Source organism: Halteromyces radiatus (assembly GCF_025201355.1).
Source record: "Halteromyces radiatus strain CBS 162.75 chromosome Unknown BX664scaffold_6, whole genome shotgun sequence".
Classification (NCBI taxonomy): Eukaryota; Fungi; Mucoromycota; class Mucoromycetes; order Mucorales; family Cunninghamellaceae; genus Halteromyces; species Halteromyces radiatus.
Window position 1 is genome coordinate 950241 of NW_026251692.1, and position 17260 is coordinate 967500.

A 17260-nucleotide genomic window follows, 5' to 3' on the forward strand; every position below is an offset into this window, starting at 1 on the left:
TTTGGAATCTGCTGCATCATCAATATCATTATCATTGTTTATTGTCATAAAATAATTCATATATAGGAATAATAACAATAATAAAGAGGTAAATATAAAATAAAATAAAATAAAAAGAAAACGCCACGGAAAGTAAACTAACTATCAGGGGTATGCATAAAAAAAATGGGGAAAAGGAGAAAGGGGTGCAAATTTGGAGGGTAAACTGGGGTCAACTAGAAGTTGTTGTTTCGGACAGAGGTGATGCAGTCAGTCACTCGCTTGGTTATAGTCCATGGCGATAATGTTTTCTCCATACCATACCAATCATCAGGGATAGTTTCTTTGAGTAAAAAGGATTCCAAATGAGCAGCAGAGATTTGATGATCACGACCAAGGAAATTCAATAGCAAAGCACATTCGACACCAGCATTGATCTATAATAACAAAAGATGATTAGTATCTATAGAATCTTACTTGTGATCATATGATGAATGTTCAAACATACTATAATGACCCATCTCTTCCTTTTTTTTTTTTTTTAATACCTGAAGACCAAAACCAAAATGATGATAAGGATTTGTTTGTATAGATTCAATCCATCGTTTCCTTCGAAAGTCGCTGAGTTCTTTTATACCCACCATTGAAGTTGTAGCATTTGCAGTACTGGCAAGAGATTGAACCTGTTCAAGACTGGGAATAGAAAAATCAGGTTGATGGAATGCATCAGGTCGAGAAAGTGATACATCATGTTCAATAATGTTGTGTATACCAATATGATCCAAATCGAGATGAGGTGCTAATCGTAAATCATATCGCATGGGTTGAAGAGGATCGATTTCATTGTAAACATAAAAGGCAAAATATAAAAACGCTCTGGTACCAACAGAGGTTGTGCCTACCATTCGCATCACCTTGTGAAATTCTTCAAATGTAATATTCTTGCCTGATCTGGGAAGTATACCATGGTTGGCCATTGTATTCAAAAAAGGACATGGAGACCTTACATCTGTAGCAGTTGGAGCTTGATAAGGATGAGCTTGAATAAATGCTTTCCATTCACTTGGTGTCATTGTATACTTATTATCTGGAATAATAATAAAATATAGAGAGAATAAACCAATCACTAGTATAAAAAAAGTTTTCCAACTTTTTCTTGTTTTCTTGGGTTGTGTAGGAGAAAAGGCTCCTGGTGTTTGTAAAGTCATGGTAGATTTCTTTGTCATTGTGAATAATAATAATAATAATAAGAAAAAAAAAAGAAAAAAGGATTTGTAAGAGAGAAATGAAAAAAAATTTAAAAGCGGCAAAGTAACAAAAAAAAAAAAGGCTTTTTCTTTTACTCAATAAAGAAAAAAGGTTGAATCTCAGCAGGGCTTGGAATATGAAATGAATAAAAAAGGGATTCATGCATCAAATGAGCCAATCAACAATAAGTAAATCAGGCATCAAGATTTCTTTCTATTTGTCCAATAAATACGCGAGTATGTGCAACATCAACTCGGCAACCTTCCGCCTTTCTTTTTAGTGTGACAAAAAGGAACAAGAGCCAAAAGAAGGAAAAGCGCGTTATAGGAAGTTAAATTCAAATTGTTATGTTAGTTTGACGCGTGTGGACAAATAAAGGGAGATAATTAAAAAAGCAGGGGGGGAAAAGGACTCATATGTTGCTTTTCAGCATATTTCTCATTCCCGAGTAATGTTGGTCCCTTTTCACTAAAAAAAAAAAAAAATATCCTTCTTTTTTTTTTTTGACTTTTTGTCACAAATAATAATAATAATAATAAAAAAAGATGTTCTTTTTTTTGACGTCACTTGACATCAATAAGTTTACGTTAATATTAATGAATAATGATTTACTACTAATAAAAATAAAAGATCAAAGAAATCAAATCAAATAAATGATAAAAAGATGATAATAACATGCGGAGGCTTAATTATATATACTTTTGGATAGGTAGGAAAAAAAAAAGTTTTTTTTTTTTTTGGACACTAGAGAATGCGTGTTTTCTGTGTGAGTGAGTACAAAGATTTTCTTTTGGTACTATTGCTGCAAATGTCTAATATTTCAAGTACCCCTTATTGTTTGTATTTGTTATTGTGTGAGTAAAAAAACAAGAAAAAAAAGTATGAAAAAAAAATGAGTTTTTCGGTTACCCAAAATCAGTTTAAACTGCCAGTTTTGAAAAAATTAGTTCTTTGACTGTCACTGCTTTTTTTTTTTTTTTGCTTATATTAAACTTGCGCCCTTAGTGAATTTTTTTTTCCCTCTCTTTCCATTTTTCCCCTTCTGTTCTACTTTAGAACTCCTTTTTTCTTTCTTTTTTTCTTTCTTTCTTCTTTTGACAAAAAAAAAAGAAAGTCATATTCTTATCTACCATCTTTTCTTTTTTTTTCTTCTTCTTCTTCTTCTTCTATTGTTGTCTATCTCATTTCATCTTTTATTTTTTTAATCCCTTAAATGAAGACTTCAAGGTAAAATATATAAAAAGAAAAGAACGTATTAGAAAACAGGAGAATGATTTATTTTGTCCGACTTAAAAAAAAACTTTGAAATATTATTCTTATTTAGACATGTTAACCAACGAAAACAATCTACCTTATCAATAACCAATAAACCTATATTCAAAATACCAATCAACTTACCCAAACATGTTTCTTCTTCAAGTTCTATATTATCACCATCTATTCCATCTTCTACAATGTCAACTGAAATACAAACTATTGCCTCTACTATGAAACTACGTACGAAAGCTGCTCTTAGTTCAATGGTTTGGAAAGGGGAAAATCAAGATTTACTCTCTTCTATTGTATCAACTTCTACTACCACTACTACTAGTAGTAGTAAATCCACTGTTGATCATGATCTACCAATCAAGTTTTCACGACCTATACTGAAAAATCTTACCTTATTGAAACAATATCTTTCCTTTGTCCAAGAAGAAACTGGTGTTATTATGAATATATCATCATCTTCAGTTAAAGAACCTTCTTGTTTACCATCATTATCATTCCAACATCAACCTCATTCCTTGGCTTCATCTGGTGCTTCTATGATTGAATCTATGGTTCACCATTCTATGTCAAAAATGGAAATCTCCCTTCAAAACGGTAAAACATTATTTATTTTAGTTTTTTTTTTTTTTTTTTTTTTTTTTATTTGTGTGTGTATCTATCGTTTTGTACAAATATGCTGACTGGGTTTTAAATTCATAGATGTAACGCCACTTCCAAGCTCAATAACAATAGCATCATCATCATCAGGTCATCAACGAAAACAAACTCGACCCTTGAAATCTATCAGTAATCTCAATAATATAAAATCGGATGAAGAAAAACAACTCAAGAAATCAGAACGTTTACGACTGAAACAACAACGTAAACCACGATGGACATCTCTGACAACGACGATCAACAAAAACAGCAAAAAGGATACGGCTGTGATTCAATGTATTTGTGCTACGCCGCATGAAGAATTTGGCGCAATGGTACAATGTGACGATTGTACATGTTGGTTACACTTGGAATGTCTCGCTTTGGATGAACATGCTTTGGATGAGACTTTCCGTTGTCCTTCTTGTTATATTACTTTGGGTCCTAGTCATCATCTTACTAGTGCTGTCACTTGGCGATTTGCTGCTCAATGGAAATCTGAACGATTAGCTGCTCGGCGTGGTAATGATACTCGATCTTCTTATCATCATCGACGTCATACTTCATTTGGATCATCTCAACGACCAATTTATTCACAAAAGCAACGCAAACACCATCGTTTATACTCTGAAAAACAACGTCGACGATATACCTTACCAACACAAGATGAATCTTCATCTTCTTCTTCTGATGACGATGATATGAATGATCAACAACAAACTTGGATGATTCCTAAGATGACGATTCATTCTTCTATCAATACTACCATGACAACTCCTTCTGGAAATGTACTCGTACAGACCCTTTCGAATAATACAATGGATCGACCATCAGATATTAGCAATGATATGGATGTGGATTCAGATACAACAGAATCTGATTGGGAAGTGAATTATCGTTATGGTCAACAACGATTAGATGTCTCTTCTATCAACACTTCACCATCTCTTGTACTCTCTGCTAGTAGTGATATGGACAGCCCAAGTGAAGCAAGTACACCAGATGAACATTTTGGTCATGATGATTCCTATGTACATGTGATGGATACAACTGATTCTGAAGTGATGATGCTGTCTACCACGGCAACATCGGCATGCTTAGATCAAGAAAGTTTGCTTTGGTTATCACGTTTAGCTTATTTGGAATCATTACAATCAAATTCTGGACAACAATGTTTTACACCTCATGCATCCGATGTATTCCTATGTGATGAGTTACAACATTTCAAACAAGTTGGAACAATGACAGATCAAGAAAACAAGAATTCCTCTTGTGTGCCACTCTTATCTCCTACGTTATCGACAACAACAATATCAACAACGCCTGGAATGGCTACTCCTCGGTCTGATCCTCCTTCTACCATTTGTTCTCATGATCTTTCTCAATTTTCTTTTGATGCTGGACCCTTCTGGAGCCCTATTCAATAACTTGTTCTCCTACCTCCCTTTATGTGTATATATTTATCCTCTCTTTCTCTCTTTCTCTTTCTCTCTCTCTCTCTCTCTCTACCTTTCTCTTGGATTCTAGTTTTAATTTATTCCTTTACTAGTGTATTATACTTATCTTTTTTAAAATTTATTGTCTCGTTCCTCTCTTCCTCTATATATATATATATATATATATATATATATATATATAAGAAAACTTTACTATTGACTTTATTCCCTTTTTTTTGTTAGTTTTAGTTACTTTTTTCTCTCTTTTTTTTCCGTTTGTCTATTTTTTTTATATATATATGATTCAAACTACAATATATCTATATCTACTTACATACTTCTTTGAAATAAAATAAACGCTCTGGCACTCCATTGGAGTCTTTCGAAATCGAAGATTTGTGTAGACTCTAGACTCCTTTTTTTTTTTTTTTTTTTGGAAAGTGTGGATTATAGATTTGTTTGAAAGATCAGATGCAGTTGCTGATGAAAGGAACAAAGTAGATGACTACATGACTAATGATATTCAGACCTTCAGTACTATGTATCATCAACGAAAGGATATTGCATGTTTAACTGATACGAGAAAGAATATTCTTCTGTCATGGATGGACCTTTATACTGATGTTACAAGACGACACACAAATCACTTTCGAAATATGAATACCCAACGATAACTTTATTAACTAAAATATATATATAATTTCTATACACTATGATATGATCGATGATTGATAATGACGGAAGACAGATGATATGTGATGATAGATAGTTGATGATTGGTCATACAGTATGTGACAATGAATAAAACAAAAAGATAACCATCAAGTTCATCAGATAGACCAGTTGCTATGATAGAAAAGATATTGTATGCAGTCAGTAGTATTCTTTCACGTTATATAACAAAAAAAGAAAAGGAGTAGCGCCATTACCTTAAGGTCCATCAAGAGATCGCTTCGTCGTCATCATAATGAATAGACAAAAAAAGAAAAAAAAGAAAAAAGAGATAAACGTCAAGTTGTACACTTAGAATAATTACTACAATATAAATAAAATTAAAGAAAGAAAGAGGTCACTTGCATTTTTTATTTTATATGATATAAAAAAAAAAGTAACATCATTATACCTTAAAGTCATCACAAGATTACTATGTCATCGCTAGCTTGATAGGAAATTAAATAAAAAGAAAAAAAAAAAGTGAAAGAAAAAAAAACGAAAAGAAAGTGAAAGGAAAGAAAAGAGTGAAAGAAAAAAAAACGAAAAGAAAGTGAAAGGGAAAAAAAAAAGAAGGGGTAACAAAAAAAAAAAAGAGTAATGATGATTTGGAGAAACCCTTTTTGGGACGATCATCTGTGTTACGCCTCTCATGTTCATAACAAAGAGTAGAATTCATTATCGAAATCATCTACATTTATGACATAATTGCCTTATTTAGGTACGAAGATCCAACTACTGTCGGTGTTTGGTATCTTTCGATAAAACAAAAATAAGAAAAATCCAGTTCACTTCTTCTTTGTTTACATTTCTTTACTTTTTTTTGCTCTCTCTTTCTCTTATTTTTCATACAAATGATGCATATTAATGTGCTCAATTACACCAATACAAGATATACAAAAGCAACCATACTTCTAGAGGATAGAAGACGACCACCGACAAGTATACAACCAATCAACAAAGAAGAATACTTTTCCAAAACGTCTTTCAAGAGAAATTTCTTCAGTTGTTCAAAAATCTAAATCATCCGGAAAACAAAAACCTACAAAGGAAAACAAATCAAAACAAACTATGCTGCCAATGAACAAGCAAAAATCACTTCATCGAAGAGGGTTGATCAAAATATACTATATGACACTGTCGATGAATTGGAATGCTGGTAAGCTAATGAATAATGGTACACACTTGTACGATGATCGTCGCTAATCCATCTTTTTTTTTTTTTTTACGACATCATAGATCATATCAACGATCAAATTAATAACACGGTAGTTGTGTGGACTCGGAGGGCATCGTATATCATTCTCTTTGGTTCGATTATATTCGAGAAAACGTTGACCAGGTGATAGATGGCTTTCTATATAAAAAAACAATCCTGAAGTAGCTGGGACCAGTATTGTGGCGAAAAAAGAATATGTATACCGGACAACACTTAAAAAATGTCTTCGATCTGACCTAGAAAATAGCGAGAAGAAGATGATTGTGGAAACCATAAATAAAATTCACATGCAAAGAAATCATTCTTTTTATTCATTCATCTCTTGAGGTAGCGCGTGCATACCTTGGCATCTTTTGTAAGTAATCAAACAAAATTGGAATTTAACGATCATGACTAACCATTTCCTTTTCGGTCTTCAAAATTTATCTTCATGGGGAAATTGAAATCTTTCATTTCTTTTTAAATTTTTCCTTTTTCCTTTTTCCTTTCTTTCTTTCTTTCTTTCTTTCTTGATTGTTACATTTTACTATCACACTGTATAAATGTCATCCTCTTCTACTGAAAAAAGACAAGCACCAAAACCAGAACCATTCAATCCATTGGCTGTGGCTAAGTATCTTGGTCCCTCCAATCCCAAACTTGATCACCTTTTACGTTTCCTCAATTCTGTCCGAGGTACTGATAAAGTGTTGATGGTAAATTTAAAAAAAAAAAAAAATGAAAAGGAAATTAATATGAATAGAATCAAAGCACCTTTCCTATGAACTTTGCTCAATCTTTTTTTCTTTCTTTAAAATGTAATAGTTTATTCAGTATTGGTCCAAGATTCTGATCTTCTTTTTACAACGACGAGGAGTAGCAAAACGCATCTCAAACTTGGCGGGACCTGTGAGTGATTTTCGGATCTTATTACGGTACTATGGTCTTCTTCCCATGGTACAATACATGAATTATATTGAACATCATGCTCCTCCTAGCGCCTGGCATCAAACAGTGGAACGACTTCAAAACTGGGCCAATGTCATCTATTATCCTTTGGAACACATTTATTGGTTAGGTGCACATCAAGTCATTCCATTATCTGAAGAAAAAACAAATAAGATTGGTATGTGGTCATGTCGATTCTGGGCTACTTATGTCGTATTAGAATACGTACGCTTATTGGAACAATATCGATTGTTACGTCGACGAGAAACTTCATTGATGAAACGTATCAAGGCTGGTGATGTTCAAACCGATGAAGATCCTGAATTGGAAATGGCCTTGATTAAAAAGGAACGTACTGCTATGGTGGTTAATACTTGTATCAATTCTGGGTAAAAAAAAAAAAAAAAAAAAAAAAAAGGACATATCCAAAAAAAGAAATAAGGGATTGATTCTTACTCATCTCCTTTTCTTATTTTATTCAGATACTTACCCCTGACTGTTCATTGGTCCCTTGAAAACTCTTCTTTCCCCGACGTCTTGGTGGGTGTTTGTGGTGGATTTGCCTCTATCTTCCAAATTTATGCTGCCTGGCGCGATACTGCTTAGGTTTAGATGAGTTGATCCTCTTTCTTTATCCTTTTTTTTTTTTTAATATGCTCCATTCTACATATATATATATATATAGTATTATCTGTATTTTATTTCCTTGTTCGATTTTGAATATCATCTATTTGATCCCCTCTTTTTTTTTTTTTTTTCAGAAAACATACACAAGTATATCTACATATACAAAAAAATAATAATAAAAGAAAAAAAAAAGTCCAAACAAAATGACTTTTATATATCATTTGTTCATATGATTCTACTATACATATACACATATTTTATTGAATTTCATCCATAATCTATCCAAGCAAAATCTAATAACATTGTTCCGATGTATTTCTATTATAAAACACGTCGTTCTTGTAACTGCAAAATAGGCCACCATGGATCATATTTGAATGTAACCATCACCTTGGTTGAATCATCCTCTCCTAGTTTCAATAAACGCAAGATGGTGATATTATTGGCAACACAGGTTTTAACCATAGACATCAATACCTACATCAAAAAAAAAAAAAAGGATATTAGTATTTAAATGAATCATTCCTTTTTTTCAATAATACCTTTTGTGAAGTATCATGACATAATTCAGTTTTGGACACAGTAATGGGTTCCCGAATCAAGATTTCCAATGTTTTCTTGGCAGTAACAAAATAAGACGATGCTTCGTCAAGTAAAGCACGCGCAGTAAGATGATCGATTGATGTATGTTGTAAGAATTGGGTGTAATCTTGAGCCACTGGGAACGAAAGCACTGCAAATGGCTTGAGCCGATGTTTGAATCGTGTTTCTGGATCATCAAAATGTAATGGTTGTTGTTTCCATTGACCTGTTTTCTTCATCGCAAGTAATAACTTGAGAACGCCTAAGGACATTTGTTTTTTAACCACATTCAATTGTTGGATATACTGTGAATACGCTGTTCTTTCTTGATCGTAATAATCGTGTATTGTTGTTTTATCTTCGTGCTGTTGATGCAATGTTTCCAATGCTGATTGTAAATACGAGTGATACCAATAAATCGTGATATATTCACTATCTCCATACAATTCTAGTTCAAAGCCAAGTAATAAAATTTGCTCCATCATCGCCATCTGAATAGTATACACCCATATCGAAAAGTAAGTCGAGTTTTGTAATCCCTAAAATTAAATAAATGTATAAACAATTAAATAAAATCATGATGAACATGAAGAGTCCTTGTTTTAATTTCTTTGTTACCTCTGCTTCTTGGAATTGTTTGTCCACCAGACGTGCCTATCAAATCAAGTAGATGATATGTCAATATACTATCATATCAATTCACTCGTTTTTTTTTTTTTTTTTTTTTTTTTTTTTTTTTTTTTTTACCTCTTTTTGAAGAATATCCCATTCACCAAGTACTTTGCATAATATACGTCGCTGTCTTGCTCGGTTATGACATTGAATCTTAAAGTAATCCACAAATGGCTAACGTAGAAACAAAACAAATAAGATTAGTACAAGAAATACAACACATGTCTGTTGAATTTACTTACTAATGCCACACTTTGTTCCAAAAATCGATGTAATGATGTTTTGGCCTTGGAAAGTAATTCAGAATCACCAGATTGATTGAATTGAAACCAATGTGGAGGAGGTTGTATTATATCGAATACACAACCGGTGACCAACGCACCAATGGGATATTTACCAAATATACATCCATCTGAATAAAATAAGGACTAGAAACGGAAATGTGAGATAATCCAATAAATAAATGAGGAACTTTTTTTTTTCTTCTTTCTTTCATTTACATTCAATTTTGATCTTGAGAATGCATCAGGATAAGGTTTAGTGCCAGCAAAATTTGTAAAGTAATTCTAAAAAAAAAAAAAATAAAATAAATAACGTTGGTTGATAATATAGTTGATGCATCATTTTGGTTCGCTTACCATGAGTGACGCCACAGATGAAAAGTTGGTAATGGCACAAATAGATTCCAATCGTTGTATGGTTTGTGAAAATTCTAGATACGACTGCTGATGAGATTTCAGAGACACTGTTCTTGGTGGTGCTTGAGATGTCAGTTTTCGATTGATATTGGGATCGAAAGCGCCTTTTACCTCTGATCCAAGGTTTAACGAACCCAAAATAGATGTCGAGTCCTTCGCTGTTTCTTCGTCCAAGGATTCTGCAAGTTTTTTCAACATTGTTTGTGCTTCGTTGATATGGCTACATTGTGGTTGTGCTAGGTATATAAGACTTTGAAGAAATTGTTTTCGTGCATTGAGACGTTGATAAATGGCCAACAAAACTACCATAATATATACATATATCATTTCTTTTGATCCTTTTTTTTTTTTTTTGTTACCTGGTGAATTGTTAGAATCCATATAAACCTTTAAAATACGTAAAGCCAATTGTATATCATTGAAAACATCCATATCCAAGATAGTTTCATACAATGATAACCCAAAGAGATTCGTAGTAAAATCTTCTTCCTACAATAATAATAATAATAATAGTTTTATATAAACATAACTAATAACAATGGTCTTTTTTTTCTCTCTTACTTCGAATATGTTGCCAGACACCATTTCATTCCAAATATGATGACAACACTTGACGGAGCCCAAAATATATGCCTTTAGAACAGCTTGCATAACTTTATCTAAATTCTTTGATTCTGTCAATGTAGGTGGAGGTCTATCCAATAAAGTTGGTACATGATGAAAGTAGATACAAGTGTATACCGTTTGAGCTAAAGAATGTCCAGATAACCATGCCATCTACAAAAAAAAAAAAAAAAAAAAGGTTAAAAAAAAGTGAATCATTTTTGTTTCTTTCATTATTTACTTCACAAGCCAATAGTTGATCCATAATCCAAAGTAATTCTTCTGGTTTCAAAGTCTGATTGATATCATAATCGGCACCTTTCTTGTCACCATCATCTTCCATTATAACCATACCAGTATCCATTCTTGGGTCCATAATTTCGATAGCACTCATAGCATCAAACAAAGTAAAAGATTGCAAATGAATTAATTCCCCCTCTTTCATTTCTAATAGTATTAGTTAAAAAAAGAGAGGCTATTAGTAAATATGTCCTTATATTTGACGCGGAAAGTCATGCTACTGTCATATTTCCTTTTGTGTATGTGATATCATACCTTGAGTTGCTTGGTCCAAAAACGAAGTAATATCTTTCCAAGGAGGTGCCATGAATGACTGATCATCGAGATTCAAGTTGTACGCATTGTTCGTGTCATTGATGTTCATTTCAGATACACCATCTACCAAGTTTTGTTGGTTTCCCATAAAAAAAAAAAAAAAAAGAAAGAAAGAAAAGAAAGGGAGTCAATAAGCTAAAGTTTATTTTTTGATAATATGAGATATTTTTTATTTACCTCTTATGTCTTGTACAGGCCGCTGGCTCATCTTTTTACACAATGAGTATATGGGAAATAGATAGAATGGAGAAAAGAAAGAGAAAAAAAGGAAGGGAGAACTTACACAAGTGGAAGAAAAGTGTATGAATTTAACGTAGAGTGCCGTGACCGCGTCTGTATTCAAAACGATTTTCTCTCTTTTTTTTTTTTTTTTTTTTTTTTTTTTTTTTTTTTTTCTATCTCTACTTTTTTTTTTTTATTTCTTCCAACTTCTCCACTAAACACAACATGGAAAATCTACTTGAATCTCAACGACTGTAAGGAAATAGAAGGAGAGGAAGAACAAACAAAAGCTAGAAAAACAATTACTTATTCATTAACTTTTCTTTTTTTCTTTTTTCTATTTTTTCTTTTTTTTTTCATCTAGTGCTCACGAAGTTATCGAACGTTTAGAAGAAGCTTGTGTTCAACAATTCTTGACTGATACCAAAACCTATAGAGGACGACTTCGAAACGAACATATTATTGACAAGTACTTGAATCGATTAGGCAAACAAAGTGAAAAATTGATTGAACTATATGAAGACAAAGATGGGTAAGAAAAAAAATTATATATAGATTATTAGTTTTTTAAAAAAAAAAGAACGAAGAGAATGGACTCATACTAATCCCTCACTCTTCTCATTTTGACATATTTGTAGGAAACGTCAAAAAGAAATCGACTTTATTAGCAAGCCATCAATCAACTTGGATGAATTCTATCAACAATTAGATCAAATCAAGGACCATCACCAAAAATACCCCAATGAAGCTATTGAGGCACCCGAATTTGAATTCATTCGCACTACGGATCAGGATGAAGAAATGGAAGACGAAGAAGAAGATGGTAAGAAGGAGTACAGTTAAAGGAAGACTAATGATATAATGAACTAAAGTTATAATTTATTAACTTTTTTTTTCTTTCTTTTTTTTTTTTTTTTTTTTTTTTTTTTTTTTTTTTTTTTTTACTAGTTTTGGAGACCCTGTTTTCTGGTGAAGAGAATGTTGGACGTTATTTGGATCTCAATGCATTACATGGGGAATATCTCAATTTGAAAGGTGTTGACAGATTGGATTACATTCCTTATTTGGATCAAGTGGATAAATTCAATGATTCAAAAGTGTACCCACCAACACAAAAGAGTAGCAACCAATACAGAACTTACTTGGATCATTTACATAACTATTTACACAGCTTTTTCCGACGAGCAAAACCACTTGAAGATGTATCAGCACTCGAAAACCAAGCCAAGATTGATTTTGAAAAGGAATGGAATACAAACGGAGGCAATGATCATAACATGACCAATAATGACGAACTATTCTGTCGGGCTTGTCAGAAATCATTCACCAAACAGACAGTATATGATGCACATCTCAAAGGGAAAAAACATATCAAAGCAGCGGCCAAGTTGGAAGAAGAAGAAAACAACAACAGTAACAACAACAACGACAATAATACTAATAATAATAATAATGATTCGGATGCAACGGAAAAGATAAAGATGGATAGACGAAAAGCAACTGCATTACAAGAAGCTTTGATTGTAGCCTATATGAAGGTGTTAGATAATGTTAGAATAGAAACAAAAGCTAATGTGGAACGAAAACAAGCTTTGACAGATCGAGAACGAACAGTAAGTATAGATACAGAAAAAGTAAAGGATGACATAGAAACTGATTATTTTTTTTTTTCGTAGATGGAACAAGAACAAGAAGATATTGAAATACAAGATGAATCTGATGAAGATGAAGATGAAGATCGAATTTATAATCCTCTCAAATTACCATTAGGTTGGGATGGTAAGCCTATTCCATATTGGTTATACAAGTTACATGGTCTTGGTGTAGAATATCCTTGTGAAATCTGTGGCAATTATGTATACATGGGACGAAAAGCCTTTGATAAACACTTTCAAGAATGGCGTCATGCTCATGGGATGCGATGCCTTGGATTACCGAATAGTCGACAATTTCATGAAATTACAAAAATCAGTGATGCTTATGCTTGTAGGTTCTCACTTTTTGTTTTATTGGTCGATCTCTCACCTTTTTTTTTTTTGTTTTTTTTTTTTTTTTAGTGAATGAGAAACTCAAGAAAGAAGCCATCAAGGCAGATGTCAAGCCAGAAAACATGGAAGAATATGAAGATGATGAAGGAAATGTATTCAACAAAAAGACATATGAAGATCTGAAACGCCAGGGAATCATTTAGACTAGGATAGATTGTTGTTTAGTTTTTGTTTTTTTCTTGAATAAACAGGCATTAAAATGGATTTCCTTTTTTTTTGACATATGATATTGAGGAAGAATTGGGATTTTTCATCAGGAGTGTGACAGTAAAGGATATAAGACAATTTCTTTTTTTAGATTTTTTTTTTTTTTTTTTTTTTTTTATTATTGTAAACAAATTTCATATGAGAATGACAAGTAAAAAACAAAAAAGTATCATATAATAAAAAAAAGTAACGACAATTACAATGAAATCAAAGGGGAACAAAAAAAAAAAAAACAATAATATAACAAACTAGAATGAATGAATGAATTAATAATAAGAAGAAGACAACGAGTGCAGTAATATGTTTATATATATATGCTAAAGAGGGTGGAAATCTGTCATCAAGAAGATAAATAATGAGGGGGTATAAAAAGAAGTGAAGGTGTTGTAGGCTGCCCAGTGCCGTAAACCAGTTGTGAAGGATCCATGTATGCGGAATAATTTTGAGATGATGTGGTAGTCGTTGATGATGAAATATTCGCTATTGCAGCTCCAGAAGATGTTGATATCATCGATGTTGGAACACTAGCCTGCTCATGTTGCTGTCGTTGTTGTTGCTCTTCCAACCGTTGACTAGGAGATGTAAACATAGTATCGTAAAGCATTAAGGACGAATAATCACCTGTCAATCCATCTCCAACAGTAAAAAGAGTGTTGCTATTATAGTCCAATCCTGGTTGGTTCGATGATGATGATATTGATGATGATGATGACGATGATGTAGCTGTAATAGATGAAATGTTTTGATGATCATGCTGCTGTTGCTGGTATATTTTTGGTTGATGCTCCTGAATATAATGCCGGTGATCTACTGTTTCAGGATCTATATTGACATTATTGATTGTGGTATTTGATGAGTGGGTCATTTCGGATGGATTAATATTTGGATAATAGGGTACTGATGTCGACTTTGATGGAATATTAGCCGTTGTTGCAAGACCTGGTACAGAAGAGCTGATTGATTTGCTGTCATCCTTGATACTACTTTTCTGTGTATCATTGATCATGTTGATATCGGTAATGTTATTGGAGTCGTTTTTGATAGGCGTGGATATACTGGATTTGCTGGTAGTAGGAGTAGTAACAGTGGCGTTGTTATGAGTGAAATAATCGGCACTAGTATCTGGTGTGCTGACAGAAGAGTAATTGAGCGGTGGTGTTGGTTTGTGTTTCTTTTGTTTGCCTTTGAATGGATGAACTTCGATAATCTTGAGTCGTTGTAATGGTTTTGCTGTTGTCATCATTGTTGATAAATTGCCATTGACATTGCTAACTCCAGATAAAGGGTAATCACCATCAACATTGTAAGGTCGTTTAGAAAAACTGTGATCACCATCATAAGAGGATACTGGTCCATCACTCTGTAATCTAGGATCCAAGGAACAGACGCGAGGACTGGAAGAAGAGGATGAATGATGTTTGTTGAGTGATCGAGTGAAGCCAGACATAATGGGTGCCTTGCGTTGTTTGTATTGGGTTTCCAAGTAATCTATTGGTTCTGTTAACATGGTATCTGATCCTGTGGCTAATGGTATGGTACGTAACTGATCCAAAGTTTGTTCAAAGCTGATTTCACCAAAGGCGACTAATTTTTGATCATGAGAGGCTGAAGCGTTGATCAGATGAATTCGAAGTGCCAAGATTAATGCATAGGTAATAAATGGTGATAATTTTGATAGATAGATCAAGTCATCTTTAGGTATATCTGACAGAAGATGAGTAATGATCATTGCTGTATGTGAGCATATATCCAAGGAAGGTTTTGATGTATTGCCACTACTACTGGCCATTTTGGGTAAATGTTCTTGTATATATGGTCTATGCAGTAGAATCAAAAGACTATATAATGCCAATAATCGGATGTTGTACAGGTGTCGTAGCTGGGTCATCCCTTCAGTTGTATTTTCATCGCAAGTTGAAGAATCCTTTAAAAGTGATGTAATCCAAGAGTCCAAAGTCGATAACATGGCATCTTGATGCTATTTGTTTTTTTGTAACACACAAGTGATCATGTTTTGGTTAGTTAGTATTCAATTCCATAAAGTATTATTATTATTATTTTATTTATTTATTTACTCTAATAGGGCCTCTTTGTGTTGAATGTGGAGCATAGTTAAATTTGGCAATTCTTCCCATAATTTTGCTGATATCAATGGAATCATGAAAGATTGTCATCCAAGTACTTGTTTCCTTATCATCTTGTTCTAAGCAGTGTGGTAAAGGGACATCACTATAAGAAAGAGATAAAAACAGAAATGTGAGATAATCGTAAGAAAATATAGTTGTTTTGTATGTGTCACCAGCCCATCCTTCGGTCCGAATGATAAGTTTTCACCTATTGCGGTAGTATAGTTCTTTTTTTTTTTTTTTTTTTTTTTTTTATTTATTTATACTTACATATCTTTTTCTTCCAATGTAAAAGGACGACCACAGGTCAAACTCATTGAGCGATCAATAACAAAAGCAGCCCAAAAAGTTCGAATTTCAAATTGACCAAAAACAGTGTTTGCTAATGTCGAATGTTCCGTATGTTCAGTCCAGTTTGGTGATGCCATTGAGTTACACAGTGTTGTCGGTAGTGATGCTGTTGGTGATGCTGCCGATGCTGTTGATGTTGTTAATCTGGATGAAGAACAATCGTGGAACGAATTCAATCGATGTAGACCCAAATCCAAAATCATCCTAAAAGCTTCGCCTGTCCATATCCAAATTCGACTGAAATCCTTTGGTTGTTTTCTTTGTTCAAGGTACACGGCCATAAAAAGAAGAGCCATCACAGTACTAGTTCGAGGTTGTTGAATATAAGCATCACGAAATTGATTGGCATACTGTAAACAATGGATTGAAAAAGAGTCAATGGTTTGTCCAGATGATGGCTGAATGAAACGCTGAGGTTCAGTTGAGAATGGTGCAGACCGAGCAAATAATGCATAAAAAAACATAGGCGACAAATAGGAAGGTTCACCTTTATTGCAGTGATCCAATTCCAATAGTAAATCATGTTTGTTGATTAAAGGTAGGTGTGGATGAATGTGAGTAAAATAAACTTCAATCAGGTGCATTTGGTCTTCATTTGTCAGCTGAGGAGGTGCGATAGGAGCCAATAAAGAGAAGGATGGTTGTTGCAACAGATCAAAATATTTTCGCGGCATATAGGATGATAAACTACAATAATATGAAGTTTCACCCATGAAATGACCATATCGATTGATGACCGGTCGAGGCCTAGCATGCTGAGATAAGATAGTTTCATAGAATTGTTGGGTATTATCGGGTGTTGTAGGAGATGTCGAACTAGTTGAATGATTGTCATTATTGTTCAGAGAAGAGTCTTGAGGTCGAGTTGGTTTCTCAAACTGTTTGATGATAAGTGCTACACCCGTGTTTTGACGAAGTTCTGCTTCCATCTTGCTAAGACTTTCTTGAATACTTTTGGCTAATGACTGAACCAATTGAAAGGAAGGAAACCCCAAAGGAGGAGGAGGAACAAGTTGAATAGCGTTACCATTGTGTTGCATAGTTCAAGTCAGAGCAACAATGGTTACGTGATATATGAAAAGTT

General features: G+C 33.3%; 6 protein-coding genes across 6 annotated transcripts in view; 3 read left to right on the forward strand and 3 right to left on the reverse strand.

The window, feature by feature from the left end:
• Positions 1 to 10: 10 nt before the first annotated feature.
• BX664DRAFT_300318 (Chloroperoxidase) lies at positions 11 to 1278 on the reverse strand. The gene is made up of 2 exons (XM_051542336.1): positions 528 to 1278; positions 11 to 416 (listed from the first exon to the last, which is right to left on the reverse strand). Exons 1-2 carry the CDS (start codon positions 1203 to 1205, stop codon positions 216 to 218), a joined length of 879 nt encoding a protein of 292 aa, XP_051398218.1. The 5' UTR covers positions 1206 to 1278; the 3' UTR covers positions 11 to 215.
• A 1058-nt stretch (positions 1279 to 2336) lies between these two features.
• BX664DRAFT_387488 (uncharacterized protein) lies at positions 2337 to 4700 on the forward strand. Its single transcript, XM_051549390.1, has 3 exons — positions 2337 to 2454; positions 2552 to 3090; positions 3196 to 4700. Exons 1-3 carry the CDS (start codon positions 2441 to 2443, stop codon positions 4557 to 4559), a joined length of 1917 nt encoding a protein of 638 aa, XP_051398219.1. The 5' UTR covers positions 2337 to 2440; the 3' UTR covers positions 4560 to 4700.
• A 2313-nt stretch (positions 4701 to 7013) lies between these two features.
• On the forward strand, positions 7014 to 8191 carry BX664DRAFT_337822 (peroxisomal biogenesis factor 11). The gene is made up of 3 exons (XM_051546306.1): positions 7014 to 7193; positions 7303 to 7814; positions 7908 to 8191. Exons 1-3 carry the CDS (start codon positions 7041 to 7043, stop codon positions 8029 to 8031), a joined length of 789 nt encoding a protein of 262 aa, XP_051398220.1. The 5' UTR covers positions 7014 to 7040; the 3' UTR covers positions 8032 to 8191.
• A 62-nt stretch (positions 8192 to 8253) lies between these two features.
• On the reverse strand, positions 8254 to 11520 carry BX664DRAFT_337826 (Mak10 subunit, NatC N-terminal acetyltransferase-domain-containing protein). Its single transcript, XM_051546307.1, has 12 exons — positions 11400 to 11520; positions 11163 to 11285; positions 10849 to 11054; positions 10566 to 10781; positions 10364 to 10493; positions 9945 to 10306; positions 9807 to 9872; positions 9549 to 9734; positions 9382 to 9480; positions 9253 to 9288; positions 8595 to 9173; positions 8254 to 8529 (listed from the first exon to the last, which is right to left on the reverse strand). Exons 1-12 carry the CDS (start codon positions 11428 to 11430, stop codon positions 8374 to 8376), a joined length of 2190 nt encoding a protein of 729 aa, XP_051398221.1. The 5' UTR covers positions 11431 to 11520; the 3' UTR covers positions 8254 to 8373.
• Positions 11521 to 11629: 109 nt separating this feature from the next.
• On the forward strand, positions 11630 to 13695 carry BX664DRAFT_387491 (uncharacterized protein). Its single transcript, XM_051549391.1, has 6 exons — positions 11630 to 11698; positions 11809 to 11976; positions 12083 to 12267; positions 12393 to 13057; positions 13121 to 13430; positions 13502 to 13695. The coding sequence occupies exons 1-6, from the start codon at positions 11670 to 11672 to the stop codon at positions 13633 to 13635; spliced, it is 1491 nt and encodes a 496-aa protein (XP_051398222.1). The 5' UTR covers positions 11630 to 11669; the 3' UTR covers positions 13636 to 13695.
• A 344-nt stretch (positions 13696 to 14039) lies between these two features.
• The window catches only part of BX664DRAFT_360635 (fungal-specific transcription factor domain-containing protein), a gene marked incomplete at its 3' end in the record, with an annotated part of 3285 nt that continues 64 nt past the window's right edge, over positions 14040 to 17260 (reverse strand). The window contains exons 1-3 of the mRNA XM_051548177.1: positions 16096 to 17260; positions 15775 to 15928; positions 14040 to 15677 (exon numbers count right to left, since the gene is read on the reverse strand). The exon at positions 16096 to 17260 is cut by the window's right edge and continues 64 nt beyond it. Coding sequence (XP_051398223.1) covers positions 14040 to 15677; positions 15775 to 15928; positions 16096 to 17216 — 2913 coding nt within the window. The 5' untranslated portion in view covers positions 17217 to 17260. The remainder of the gene's footprint in view (positions 15678 to 15774; positions 15929 to 16095) is intronic.

Coding starts and splice junctions, on each gene's coding strand:
- BX664DRAFT_300318 (XM_051542336.1), bottom strand. CDS start 1,205: ATGACAAAGAAATCTACCATGACTTTACAAACACCAGGAGCCTTTTCT. Junction 417..527: donor ATTTTGGTTTTGGTCTTCAG/GTATTAAAAAAA, acceptor TTGTTATTATAG/ATCAATGCTGGTGTCGAATG.
- BX664DRAFT_387488 (XM_051549390.1), top strand. Junction 3,091..3,195: donor GGAAATCTCCCTTCAAAACG/GTAAAACATTAT, acceptor TTAAATTCATAG/ATGTAACGCCACTTCCAAGC.
- BX664DRAFT_337822 (XM_051546306.1), top strand. CDS start 7,041: ATGTCATCCTCTTCTACTGAAAAAAGACAAGCACCAAAACCAGAACCA. Junction 7,194..7,302: donor GTACTGATAAAGTGTTGATG/GTAAATTTAAAA, acceptor AAAATGTAATAG/TTTATTCAGTATTGGTCCAA. Junction 7,815..7,907: donor AATACTTGTATCAATTCTGG/GTAAAAAAAAAA, acceptor TATTTTATTCAG/ATACTTACCCCTGACTGTTC.
- BX664DRAFT_337826 (XM_051546307.1), bottom strand. CDS start 11,430: ATGAGCCAGCGGCCTGTACAAGACATAAGAG. Junction 10,494..10,565: donor TGTCTGGCAACATATTCGAA/GTAAGAGAGAAA, acceptor TTATTATTGTAG/GAAGAAGATTTTACTACGAA. Junction 9,289..9,381: donor GGGATATTCTTCAAAAAGAG/GTAAAAAAAAAA, acceptor TTGATTTGATAG/GCACGTCTGGTGGACAAACA.
- BX664DRAFT_387491 (XM_051549391.1), top strand. CDS start 11,670: ATGGAAAATCTACTTGAATCTCAACGACT. Junction 11,977..12,082: donor CTATATGAAGACAAAGATGG/GTAAGAAAAAAA, acceptor ACATATTTGTAG/GAAACGTCAAAAAGAAATCG. Junction 13,431..13,501: donor AATCAGTGATGCTTATGCTT/GTAGGTTCTCAC, acceptor TTTTTTTTTTAG/TGAATGAGAAACTCAAGAAA.